Below are 14,622 nucleotides of genomic sequence, written 5' to 3' on the forward strand. Positions count from 1 at the left end.
TTAATATATGATTTATTTTTGTAGAGATGATTGTGGATCCCATTATCGTAATCTTCGTTGTAATCTAATAATTCCATCTATTTTAAATGCAAAATCTTTACCGACCATGAATGTAAAATTTTAACTCGAACAAATGATTATAATTGTTAACTTTTATAACTTCTATAAACAAACGCCGTAAAATACTATGTAGAACTCGAACTTTATAACGAAATAAACGGTCCCTATATGTTAAAACAAATCACGTAAAAAAAAAATGACAATGGACACTTATGAAGGAACATATGTGAATATGGAAAGTTGTACACTTATGAAGGAACATATGCGAATATGGAAAGTTGTAACCCAAGTTAGTTCTATACGAAAATTCATACCATATTATCACTTAATTTCGAGTTGATGGTATATCCTTAACTTTCCAAATAAAGGAGAAAGTTAGATGCTCATTCTGATTTTGAAAATCCGTTTAGCTACTTGAATACAGACATATATGAGCAGCTTCAACGCCACAAATTTCCCAATTGAGCTGTCCGACTTCTGTTTGTCACTACTGTACAAAACATCTGCATCAAAACGTGAAAATGCATTAATAACCCCATTAGTTCTGTGGTAGGGGAAAGGCTGGCCGATATTGTAGGCACAAAAGTGATGAAATGCGTTGAGTTTGTTCCTAATTTTCGAGAGCGAAAAAACAATGACCCAAAAAATTATATTGTGTTTGATAATAAAATTAAGTTTAGGGCAAATTACAAAAAAAATCACAATTTTGTAAAAAGTCTCAGTTTTGTCCTAAATTTTGTTTTGTAACAAAAAAAACCATAAGTTTTCTAAAATATCTAAAAAATGACCTCCGTTATAACTTCCGTCAATTTTTGCTGCTGATGGTGGGTCTCTTTAACAGTCCACGTAGGTCACATGTAAGCAAAAATTAACGGAAGTTATAACAGAGGTCATTTTTGAGACATTTTAGAAAACTTATAGTTTTTTCTGTTACAAAACAAAATTTAGGACAAAATTGAGACATTTTACAAAATTTGAGTTTTTTTTTTTGTAATTTACCCTTAAGTTTAATATAATTTTATTTAGTTTGATTTAAAGAGATAAATACAAAAGTAATTGGAAAAATTATGTGAGAGAATTAAAGAAAAGATAAAAAGTAATAATTTTATGAATCGAGAAAAAAATATATTGAAATTGAGGAAAAATGTTGAATAGTTGAAATGATTTAGTATTAAAATATTAATTTAAATAATATACAAGAAAAAGTATGAAAGAGAATTTGAAAAAAAAATAATTATGTCGTTGAATTAAGAAAAAAATTAAATTAAGTTAAATTTTATTAGCAAATAATAGGGTAAAATATAGGGGAGCCCCCTCGAGTTCTCAACTCAAACAGCATCTCTTCTCCCAAGAATGGGTAGACGTTGCTCTACGGTTCAAGGGTGGCCGATATTATTGGCCCAATAATCCCCTACATTAACTATTAACTTTTCTGCTTTAGTTCTTTTGCTAATTTTTTTTCTTTTTTTACCCTTTACATCTGATGAGATAAAATATTCTATTTCAGTTATTTTCTTCTTTTTTTATCCGTTTTCATCTAAAATTTTTAATTACTTTTCTATTTTTATCATTTTATTAAAATTTTCATCCAATAAATTTTTAATTTTGGTATTCAGCGTTCGTAACTATTTTTTCATTCTTTTTTTTGAATTTTTCCTTAATATTAAAATTTTGATTTCTTATAATTCTATCGCTCAAACATTTTCCATAAAATACTCACACAATATTTTTGAAATAATTATCTTAAAAAGAGAATCGTGAATCTACTCAAGAGAATGAAAATGTTCTAGTGTTCAAATTATAAGCAGTCTTGGCGGGGATAATGGAGTTCCCTGTTGGAAGCATTAACACCTAAATTTGCGAGCAAAGAAATAAAAAAATATAAGAAAGAATGTAGTGATTGTGACACAATAACCACGGATGTGAAATAATCGCTAAACCATTTGAAATAATTCATATTGGTTTATATTACGGAGAATAGGAACTTATAATAACCATATATGAGCTTCTTTACGTACTTTTTTTTATGGAACTATGTTTTATTAATTCACCAAAAAAGTATGTCCTATTAGTGGAATGCATTGCTAGATCAACAAATTTGAATATGAATATAATATATTTTGCACTTTTCAAAATTTTTTAAAAAATGATTATTCTAACGAGAAAATTAAACATACACAGGCCCAGAGTTCCCAACAACCACGAGCCAGTAGAAAACTTCATTGATTTTTCATCCTGCTACATTTATAAAATTGTACTCGTAATAGTCTCTACTTTTTTCGTCGTTTTTTGGGTTATCAGTGCAAGAAAATTCGCAATTTCCGAGTGTAATTATCACGTTGAAGACTTAGTTTTGGCTTTGGCGCAAGAAATATTTCCAATACGTGTGGGTGAGTCAGACCCGCCTAGGGTTGCCTCGTGCGATGGCAGACCGGTTCCTGGGAAGGCCGGGACCAGGACGGTCCGTGCAATTACTATTTTTTTAAATATATATTCCGAATTTCTAAAAAATCATTACGAGGGCGTTTTTTCCGAGGGATTATTTTCCCTTAAAAATCTGTCGGAATTTCGTCGGAAATCATCAATTTGCCCATCCGAAAATAAGCATTATTCTTATAGTGCATATATTTTAGATATTAATTTATATTTAATGTAATACAGAGTAAATTTGTATAAACTATCGACTGTATATTGAATATATTATGGTCGCCGAATATATTGTGACCTTAAATTAAATTGAATATCTAAATATACAAGAACATGAAAGATTCTATTAATGAAAGATTTATTTCCCATTATAATTTATGTACATATCCTTGTATACCATACTTAGGAATCCCTAGTTTAGCCATAAATATCAATTTCCTTTTATTTATCGGACCTGGATGTATACATACCAATCGAATGAATGAAAACAAGGCATCTTCTTCTGCTCCAATTCTGTTCTTGACATATTCTAATTGAATGTAAAATTGATAATGTGTAACAAGGTTTCTAATTGACGTGTAGATGTCTTTGATTGTTATCATTAATTAATGGAAACCTAGTTGCACTATCATATGTGCTTAGGCAACAATTTTTTTCATATATAATTTTTTAAAAAACATTTGCAGAGAGATAAAGAGAAAATATGATCCAAAATTAACGTAGCGTTTGGTAACGAAGTTCAGTTTGATTTAATTTGATTTGAGGAGATGAAGACAAAATTTGTTGAAAAAAGTATATGAGAAATTTGAAAAAGATGATAAAAAAGTAATGATTGTACTATTAAATTGAGAAAAATATTGAAATAGAGAAAAAAAATATTGAATAGTTGAGAGAATTTAGTATTAAAGCTTTAATTGCAATAGTAGATAAGAAAATGTATGAAAGAGAAATTGAAGAAAAATATAAAAAAAATAATTGTGTTGTTGAATTAAGGAAAAAATAAAGTTAAATTAAGTTAAGTAAAATTTATTTATGTAAATAGACGTACCATAAATCACGTGGAGAGTTCTGTAGGTCATTATTTCTTGACATCGAGCAGAAAATCTGTCTTCTCGCATTCTTTAATTTGCAGTATGGTCCAAACACAGATCATTATTAATTTCATGTAATTCACTTGAAAGTCATTCATTTTTCCTCATTGAAATTTAGCTGCGCATTCTGATTTTGAAAAACTGTTGTATACTTAAACACGAATACATGAGTGCCTTCTGCACCAAAGACGTCGCAAGCAACTGTCCACATACTTCAACTTCACCAATTTATCACTACTATACAGCCAGTCTGAATCGAATGGTGGGACCCGATAAAGGTTTCGAACTGTGGTTGACGAAGTTGAAATTGTGATCTAGGGCAATAACGTGATAAATGCATCATAACCCATTCGATGCAGTGAAAATGAACCCAAAACCCAACTCAACGGCGCCATCTCTCCTTCCAAAAATGTGTGGGTTGCTCTACGGTTCAAGGCCGGCCAATAATATTGGCCCAATTATTCTGGTACATCAACCTTAAGTATTAACTAAAGAAATTAAAAAATGAAATGCATGTTGTGAAAATAGTGTCTCCCGTGATTTTATTCACAAAAAGCAAAGAAATGCTTTTTTTTTTTCGTTATGCACCACCTGATTTGTAAGAGTTCAGTGAGTCCCAATTAATCAAGTTCAAACTAAATTGGTCTGTACTCGAGAAAAATTCTTCATATCGTAGATTTTATTCAATTCACAATACTCAAATTCCAAGATCTTTCTTAAGGAAAAGAAGTCACTTATTAAGTTAAGCGTGATAGATAGTACTGTCATGCACACCTTTCTTTTTTCATTTTAATTCAATTTTAGCCCAAATTTTTTAATTATTATTAGAAAAATTACTTTCTTATTAATCTTATCTTGAATTTATATCATTGTTCATTCATATCCTTAAAAAATCCCGATCTCGTAAAATGTATGTAATTATAGAGATAATAGATATGTACAAAGAGAAATATTATATATATATGCAAACAATTGAAGTCTATGATTCAGGGGACCGGGTTAATTAAACAAACTACAAACAATGACTTTCCTTTCCTTTTCTTTTGAGAATTTCATTGATATATTCGAAATGAGAGAGAGAGAACGAGAAGGAGGAGGGTGGGGAAGGATAAAATCTTGCATGCAACGGTATATCATGTGGCAATGTCACAAGTTAATAAGGGTTTGACATTTTGATTTTTAGTATGTAAACAAAAAATTGTTGATAAAAATAATTTATTGTTGCCAAAAATAATATTTTTAAGGGTTAATCACTTAGAAAAATACGGTATTTGTACTTTTTCTTAAATATAATGGGATCATTGGACAATAGTACTGAAAGACACGATCTTTGTATTTTTCCTAAATATAACACGATGTTTGAAGAGTAGCATAGAAATGTATGACTTTTGCACTTTTTCCTAAATATAGCACGATCTTTAAAAAATAGTACAGAAATACACGACATTCAGGCACAATATTCTTTTTTAACGTGTTAGAATTACAACTAAATCTGAAAGCCGTGCATTTCTGTACTATTTTTTAAAGATCATGCTATATTTAAGAAAATATGCGAAATTCGTACTTTTTTGTGCTACTCTCCAAATGTCATGCTATATTTAGAAAAATGTAAAGGTCGTGCCTTTCTGTACTATTTTCTAAAAGTCGTGCTATATTTAAGGAAAAAAATATGAAGGTCGTATTTTTCTAAGTAATTAATTATATTTTTAATGTGTCTTATGGCATAATCTTACGTGATACCACCATTGCACGTAAGATATTCTTATGGAGAATGGGAGAAAATATTCAGTGAATAATACACAACTACTTGGTTATGTAAAATTCAAATATTGAGTGACTTATATGAAGGTGGAGAGAGAAATTTCATGGATAATAACTACATCTTTTACACTTATCACTCGATAATTGAGTTTTATACAGCCAAGTGGTGGTGTATTACTCGTCGGATATTTTATTGGGGAAGAGATGCTCAATCGGTGATTCATCTGAGGTCTTTGTCCTTACCTCGAAGAAATGAAAAATGTGAGGTTTTGGAGGTACCGGACATGAGAAAATATTCAGCGTGTATTGTACAACCACGTGGTTGTTTAATACTCACTGTATATTTTTCTGAATGGCGAGGATGATTGAAGTAGAATTGCAGGTGGAATTGTGTATATATGTAAATGGAATGCACGTGCAGTTTGTGAGGAAAGGTTTTATGACTTAAAAAGGCAATATCAAAAAGAACATCACGGACCCAATTGATTTATTATCCGGACCCTTTTATTGATACATTCCGGTCCCGCCCTTGGTCTTCCGTAAAGTAATGGGCTCGGCAAAAGGCAGAACTATAAGGATCGGGGAATGAGTACCAAAATAAATCACATATATGAATGATTTAATGAGTGAATTTTGTAACAATCAAGTAGATATTTAATGACAGAAATTTAAAGAATCGATCAATCACGAGTTGAGAGATTGTTTAAAATGCTTGAATGGAAGGTTGGCGTCGTGCGAATGAAAGATTCTCATTTTTTGGTATGAACCATGGTATTCGAAAGCTCAATTGAGCCCCGACTAATCCAGTCGAGTCGGGTCAGCCCACTAAGATGTAAAGCTCTTCCAGCGTAGATTTTTTTCATTCACAAGAACTCAAACCCGAGACCTTATTTAAGCGGAATAAGCGCCGAAGCACTTCAACTCATTGAATTAAGCCAAATTAATGTAGATATATAGATAGATAGATATCCAAATGTATAGATGCTTATATATATATATATATGTAAATATGTATTGCGCAAGAAATTAAGTGGAAGATTGAGTGATGGCTTTTCAAAAGTTGCATATGGAGGTTAGTATGCAATTAATTACTCAGCCTTACGAGAATTAAATTAGGGATAACAAACTTGCAAGAATTGAATTTGTTCAAGATTAAACGTGACAATTTAATCTATTTGTTATATAATATAAACGAGACAAGACGCACCATTTTATAAACCTCAACTCGTGATTGATTGTCTTCTCGATTGCTTTATATATTCGATTCTTCATGTTATAAACCTCAACTCGTGATTGATTGTCTTCTCGATTGTTTTGTATATTTGATTCTTCATGATAGATTCGTGTCTTTGTCCTTCTTTATCCTTTACCATCATAATTAATCATTCTCTATTAAAGTGAAACAAACTTTTCGATTTTTGAGTACATATTGAATATTTCGTTAAAAAATAAATGAAAAGTTTCCAGTCACAAATAAATAAAACAAAGCAATCTTAAAATAAAAGTTCTCCAGACAAATTTAAAAATTTCTTCATAAATGTCGAATAAAATAAATTTCACTAATTAATTTTTACATATGCACAACGTGCGCATGCTTGCACCTAGTTAATTAATGGAGATTCAATAAGTCTGACAACTATGAATAAAGAATCGGTTGGTAAAAACAATTCTGTGACATGCTCTCGTCACACCAACAAAAACCTTTTGTCGCACGAGGCTATCTTCATAACCTGTATATAGCTAGATCACAAGATAGACCCAGCAAACCACAAGTCAACACTAGAAATTTTAACACATATGTGTAATTTGTTCACCACAGAAAGCTGGAGATGGTGCAGTGGCACATAAAATTGTATGTTAACCCAAAAGTTTCATGTTTAACACAAAATCCTCATTTATTAAGTTTGCCATTTCTATTTCCTTTTACTAGTCTCATGATCTCCTTTAAAAAAAAAATCATAAACCAGCCTATAGATGCCACGCGTATTAATAATCAATGAGTCATCCGAAAATGAAGCAAAAATGAGGATGATATTTGGTGTAGTTGTATAAGTTGCCAACTCGAAAGGTCCTGAATCCGATTTTTGTGGGACTTCATGTGTTCATTTTTTTTCGGTTTTCCTATTCTTTGATTAGACCGATGGATGGGCTACCTTATAACCAAGCAACAAACGACGTTTATCTTTTTATGCAATCAATTCTTCTGATCTTATTAAAGTCACGTGGGCAAAGTTACTGTGACACCGAGTAATGCTAAATTATGATGAGCAGAAAGTATCCCCTTGCAGCTTATTGATGTAACTATCGGTCAACCCCTCTAACTATAATTCCAAAAGCCCCTCCACTGGACATACTCATGCACGTAGACACGGATGCATACATATAATGTTGCACGTATATATATAACTAGAGCATCCTTGCCGGACAAACAATCAGCTATTCATCATATACCGTGACAGATCCTCAGACGATGGAGAGTCATACGAGGATCATCAGCTTCTCATGGAAGCGGATCCTATTTGCTCTCACGACGTTCCTCGTCACAACCGAGGTCAACATTCTCATTCTCTCCAGCAACGTGCAGGCCGAAGGCTATATTCATCACCTCGATTTCATTGTGAGAATCACTCTCTATATCCATCTTTATCCATGCATTAGATTAATTAATCAAATACATGTATTAGTTTACATGCACACGTGAGGGTTAATTATTTTTCTGAGAACTGCTATTAAGTTTGTCAAGCCATGATCGTATGCTCTTCTACATATATGCTTCAATTTATGTAATGTACGAGAAGGTGGGTGCACATTGCATGGATATCTAGCTAGTTCAAACCTTTGTTCCATAACACAAATATTAAACATGCGTTGGACTTTTACCCCCCCAAACCGGAAAAAACATGGTAGAAGTGATTAGAAGAACGAAGATGAATATACAGGAAGGAGCAGAATTGAACGAAACTATTACGTGAGTCGTGATTTCATCGTTAAAAGAAAAATTACTGAAAATTCATGATTTTTTATATACAATTTATTCGTTTATTGATTTTTAGCCAACTGCCGTCTCCATATATAAGCAAATTGTGATCATTAACTTTTTGGCAATTGTATTCAACATATTATTTATGATTAGAGATAGTTTTACCGGTTCACCTGAAAAAAAAAAATACCATTGACATTATTATTATTCCTTATTAAGCATGTATTTTGCAAATTTGCAGCTGGAGGAGAAAAATTATACGAGGTTGTGTGCTACCAAGAGTATGCTGGTCGTGAATGGCATGTTTCCTGGTCCAACCATAAGAGTTCGGAGAGGGGATACTGTCTTTGTTAACGCCATCAACAAAGGAACCTTCGGCGTCACTCTTCATTGGTTCTCTCTCTCAAAGACAATCTATAATAATTTTTCTTCTCTTATAACTATTTATACGTAAAATAATCTATTGTTTTCTACATATATATTCAAATCTATCTTCGATTCTTAGTCAATCAAATGATGAGTAGAGACTAAATAAATGTAATGTATTTCCGATGAGAGTCGTTCATGTCAAAAGATTCAATATGATATAAGTAACACATGGCCGTGACGGAAAATGTTGGAAACTAAATCTCAGACTGGGTAGGAAGAAAAGCATCTTTTCTTTGCAAGAAATCTAGAATCTATATTGCAAGCTAATTAGGAAAAAGATAAGTAAATATATTTTGTAATTTCATCATTATGTAATTAGTTCATGTAAGTACTTCCGGTACTCCTGTTCGAAGGTCTTTTTTTTTCCTTCTGTTTTCTTTCTCTCTTTTCACTTGCAGCAACACGCTGGCCATTGATGAGTCCTTTACTTTTTTTTTTTGCTCGGTAGGCCATTGATAAGTCCTAGTCTTTTGGTATGTTAATTTTTTTGATGACATTCCCTGCAGGCACGGGGTACTGCAACCAAGAAATCCATGGTCTGACGGTCCGGAGTACATAACGCAGTGTGCAATCAAACCGGGTGCAAATTTCACTTATGAAATCAATTTTTCAGTCGAAGAAGGAACGGTCTGGTGGCATGCTCATAGTGATTGGACAAGAGCAACAGTTCACGGCGCCATTGTTGTTTACCCACCAGAAGGAACTCCTTATCCTTATCCTCAGCCTGATGCAGAAGAGGTTATGATCTTGGGTATGCGGAAATTTAAATTACAATTTGGTTTCCTTTTGTTCGAAGTTGAGAATCAACACAATCTTTTTTTTTTTAATATCCCCCTTTTTTATGTTCTTTAAGTTTTAATTTTCCATGTTTCTTTTTCCAGGGTCTTGGTTCAAAGGCGATGTCAGAGCGATGGTTGAAGAAGACTTAGTAGAAGGTGTAGACTTGCCCACATCAGATGCTTACACAATTAATGGCCAGCCCGGGGATTTTTACCCTTGCTCTAATGGTATGCATATAATTCTAACTCATTCTTCACATGGATATTATGTCATGCTGATTGTCAGTACCCCATATATATATAATTAATTAATTAATTAAGATAAAACAGCGAATTGCCTCTCCTCTTTTTCATGCTGCAGGATCAACCTATAGATGGCATGTCGACTACGGGAAGACCTATCTTCTCAAGATTGTGAATGCGGCCATGAATGCAGAACTCTTTCTAGGCATCGCAGGGCACAACCTCACCATTGTGGGGATGGATGGATCGTACGTGAAACCCTTTGTCACGAGATACATCATGATATCACCCGGACGCACCATTGATGCATTGCTCACTGCAAACCAGACCCTGGGTCAATACTACATCATTGCCAGGCAATTCATCAGCGCAGTCATCACTTACGAGTTATATGACTTCACAAATGTATCAGCGATCCTACAGTACAATGGGGACTACACACCCCCAGAGAAGCCAGAGTTCGTGACTTTGCCGAATTATTATAACATCAATGCAGCAATGGACTTCACAGGAAGGATACGAAGCTTGGCAGATGAAGCTCACCCGATTGATGTCCCCATGAACATCACGACTAAAATGTACATTACAGCTTCGCTTAATCAATTCTTGGAACCTGGAGACACTTTCAGAATGTCCTCTAGCATGAACAATATAAGCTGGAATAACGCAAAGCTCGACATACTCACGGCCTATTACAGGTAGGCAAACCTTTGGACTCCCTCTTCTTATAGAAAATTTCTCATTTCTCTCGCCCTTTTTTTTTCCATCTATATAAGACTAAAAATTATATGGAATTACAAAGAAAGAAACTAAAATTTTCCCTTGCTAAGTTGATCAAGTGGTTAAAAAGATGATAAGAAGTTGACATGTATCAGGTTCGACCCTATCGTTGCAAAAGGAAGTAGCATAATCTGATTTTTTTAAAACTTGTGGACCTGAATCAGAAACATAAGTGGCGTCTACACCACTGACTTTCCGGACGAGCCGCCCTATTTCTTCGACTTCACGGGTATATTGCCAGGGTACGACATGGTTGATGCGGACACTGGGACCCGGGTGAAGGTGTTGAACTATGGGGAGGAGGTTGAGATTGTGTTCCAGGGCACGAACGTGTTTAATTCATCCGTACAACACCCAATGCACCTGCACGGCTACGACTTCTACGTTGTTGGGGCAGGGCGGGGAAACTACGACTTCGACAATGACCCCAAAACTTACAATCTTGTGGATCCCCCTCACCTCAACACCATGTCTTCTCCCAAGAGTGGGTGGGTTGCCATACGGTTCAGGGCCAATAATCCTGGTATGTAATACCTTGCTAATATTTGCCTCTGGCTTGACTTCAGTTGAATGAAAGTCTTTTATTTACCAAAAAAAAAATAAAATTGCCATGACTCCTTAATTATTCATAGGTACTGTATCATAGAGAAGGGAAATATAGGGACACATGGAATCCTGATGGGTGGAATTGAATTCACGATCTCTTATGCCATTAAACCAAATTGCCCTTCTCATATATATATATATATTCTTAATTATTATACATCTACCATTGTGTATAGCTCATAATTGTTTAGGAAATGATTTCTTTGTATATCATGCTATTGATTTAAGGCGTGAATATCGTTGGCAGGCACGTGGTTGTTGCATTGTCACCTTGACAGACACTTCTCCTGGGGAATGAACACAGTTTTGATTGTATTGAATGGGCCGACTAAAGAGACAAGTTTGAGGGAACCCCCTTCCAATATGCCTACCTGTAAACCTACGCTAGAGCTCAAAGGGACTGCTGAAGATAAATTGTTCGAGGGTTGAGTCTCACTAGACTTCCGATCATCTTAATTATCATTTGAACGTATAAATGCATGTTTTGTCATTGTCCGATTTATTGATGATGAGGGTACCATGTAAGACCTATTAGCTACGATTATTATTAGCTATAAAAAAAGCTACGATTATTATCAATATTGGTTATTATAGTCTGGTCGTGCTTGTCCATCTGCATATGCCAGTGAATTGTCACGGTAGTTTGAGCCAAAATGCGACCTTATTGTAGTTTGTTTCTTGGAATATACCTATATTTGCCCTCAAAGAAAATGAATAAGTGAAATGCAGGGGTAGTCTAATATATATGCATATGTTACAGGAAAGAGTCGACAACCATCACACCCTCCGATCAACATAAGATTGGTAAATTATGTATGACTTCAACCCGCTAGTCCTAGTGGCAACCAAAAAAAAAAACTAGTCTGCTACAGGAGTAGAAATTTTATGATTTGAGAGATCTTTAATCGTTTATTGGACTGACACGATTCAATTGAATTACGTTGGTCTTTCACATGCGAGATATACACGGAAGAAAGAAAATAGAGTAAACTGAGCGAGGGACACCTCTGCCCAAAGTGAGCCAACACGTAATAGCCAGTCAACAACATCTTCAAACGCTCCAAAGAGTCCGACAGAACGCATAATTATATTTTCCGACACCAGCTCCAAGGAGTCCAAACCCTACAAAAGCTCCCGAAACTTGGGCTTAGACCCCGTTTCCTACCCAAAAATAAAGAGCCCCTTAAAGTTCAGTTGTGATTTTCATACCGGGTCGACCATCAACTACGAGAAATCTCGGTATTTCGATTAAAGCTTTTTGTCGGAAATTTCCAACAGATTATATCGAGGAAAATGCCATCAGAAATAGGCGAGAGTATCCAACAATATATTTCTACAGAAATCCATTTCCGACAAATTTTTGATGGAAGTTAAATGGAAACTATTGGAAAAACTAAAACCAATAAAAAAATGATTTATGATATGAGTTTTAGTCGGAAAATTTAATTATTTTTCAACAAAATTTAGTCAAAAACTCTTTGGATAAAATATTAAAAAAGACTTTCTGACCAAAAAAAACTCTGTTGGAATTGATTTTTTAAAAATAAATATTCTAAAAAATTTAACAAATAATAGATACTACAAGTTTATAGTATCTATTATTTTTTAAAAAAACTCTGGTTTGGGCCACCGTCCAATCAGCCCTTATTTTTCTTTTCGGCCCAGTCCAATCAGCCATTATTAATTTTGAAAATAAAATTTTCGTCCAAATATTCTAACAAGGGTTTTTTTTTTTTCAAGTACCATTTTTCTCGGTGGGCTTCATATACATTCTGTTTTGGGTTATGAAAAGGCCCACGGATCTAATAACAAGTAAATACATTCTTTTTTCAATAAAGGGTTTTGGATACATTAGTTTAGCCTTTTTTTCTCTGAATCTTAGGCCATAAATATCCAATTTTATATCCATACTATATACTACATATAGAAGGGTCAAACGTCTTATAATATCTTTCGACATTTATTTTCTAAAACGTGCATCTCTGTCTCTTTTTTTCGTAGGTTGCATCTGTCTCTTCAATTTGCATGTTTGAAAATATGTATGTATCTCGTCAGACAATTTTTTTGTAAAATTTCACCTAGAAGACCTATACATCAATTGCCATTTTTCTAATGCACCTTCTCATCAATAAACGCCTCTCATTAATTATATTGATAAAAACAAAATATATATACTTATTTAATCAACAAATCATATATTAAAATCTCATTTTTGTCTCTCCATATTTTGATTCCAGTCTCACATTATGAAATTCCTAAAATGCCGTTTCTATAAAAGAGTCTCATGTGCCGTCTCATTTTCTTTCATCTCCAACAGAAGGGAAATTTTGTTAGGAAGGAACGAAAAATAAATAAATAAATAAATATCTCTTTTGCACCACCCGAAAGAACATACTTAAACCCCCTATTTTAAATGAGAGAATGAACATTGTGAATTAAATTTTGAAAAAAAAAAAAACATCCTTACATGCCCTCATTGTCCGAACTTATTCGGAATTGTTACAATTTTTTTTGGCCAATAATTGTTACACGGTTACCAATATTATTTTCCCTCGATGATATATACATACATATATGTATATATATGTATATGTATATGTATATGTATATGACAGGAAATAAAGTAATGAAAAACATAATGTAAAACCAAAATCATAAAGAGGTGGCACGTGGTGTAGAATTGTGCAAGAATTAACCCGCTTTGTGAGGGAGGGGTGTAGTTGACTTGACTTGACTGTCGAACGATCGATGGATGGGGTAAGTGACCGTGTGAGGGGTAGCTGACTGTGGGCCTCATAAGGGAATCAGCTACTTGAGTTGTCGGTTTCATGTTTTATCCGTTCAACTGGGACAAAGAAAATAAAATCTAACGGCTGGAAACTTCATGTCACCACGACTCAATGTCGTGCTATAATTTTTCTATAGATTATATACATTAGTCACGGAATCCGAGCGTTACACGTTTTTTTTATTATTATCAATTTTATTATCTTTCGTATGCATGTTTTAAACGACTGTAGATTATAATTTACAATCAACAAGAGTACATATTATATTAGATATATATGATTGATGCAATGTTAATGGAATTTCACTAAAAAAAATTGTAAGTAAAAACCATATTAAATATTGCATGTGAAACCATATATTATCAGAAAAATGCATATTTATTTGTTGGGTTAATCACTTAAAAAAAACCACATTTACACTTTTTCTTAAATATAACATGACATCTATAAAATAGCACAGAAAGGTATGGCTTTTGCATTTTTCCTAAATATAGTACAACTTTTGGAGAGTAGCACGGAAAAGCACAACATTTGCACTTTTTTCTAAATATAGCACCATCTTTAAAAATTAGCACAGAAAGGTACGACCTTCAGGTTTAATTGCGATTCTAGCAGGTTATAAAAGAAGATCGTGGCTCAAGGTTGTGCCTTTCTATGTTATTTTTTAAAAGTCGTGC

General features: G+C 33.5%; 1 protein-coding gene across 1 annotated transcript; it reads left to right on the top strand.

Moving 5' to 3' along the window:
* The first annotated feature begins 7,713 nt into the window (after window positions 1-7,713).
* On the top strand, window positions 7,714-11,752 carry LOC116205995 (laccase-14-like). Its single transcript, XM_031538715.1, has 7 exons — window positions 7,714-7,956; window positions 8,561-8,712; window positions 9,255-9,499; window positions 9,630-9,755; window positions 9,889-10,468; window positions 10,715-11,073; window positions 11,404-11,752. Exons 1-7 carry the CDS (start codon window positions 7,810-7,812, stop codon window positions 11,583-11,585), a joined length of 1,791 nt encoding a protein of 596 aa, XP_031394575.1. The 5' UTR covers window positions 7,714-7,809; the 3' UTR covers window positions 11,586-11,752.
* The last annotated feature ends 2,870 nt before the right edge of the window (window positions 11,753-14,622 follow it).

Source organism: Punica granatum, chromosome 4 (genome assembly GCF_007655135.1).
Source record: "Punica granatum isolate Tunisia-2019 chromosome 4, ASM765513v2, whole genome shotgun sequence".
NCBI classification, from domain to species: Eukaryota; Viridiplantae; Streptophyta; class Magnoliopsida; order Myrtales; family Lythraceae; genus Punica; species Punica granatum.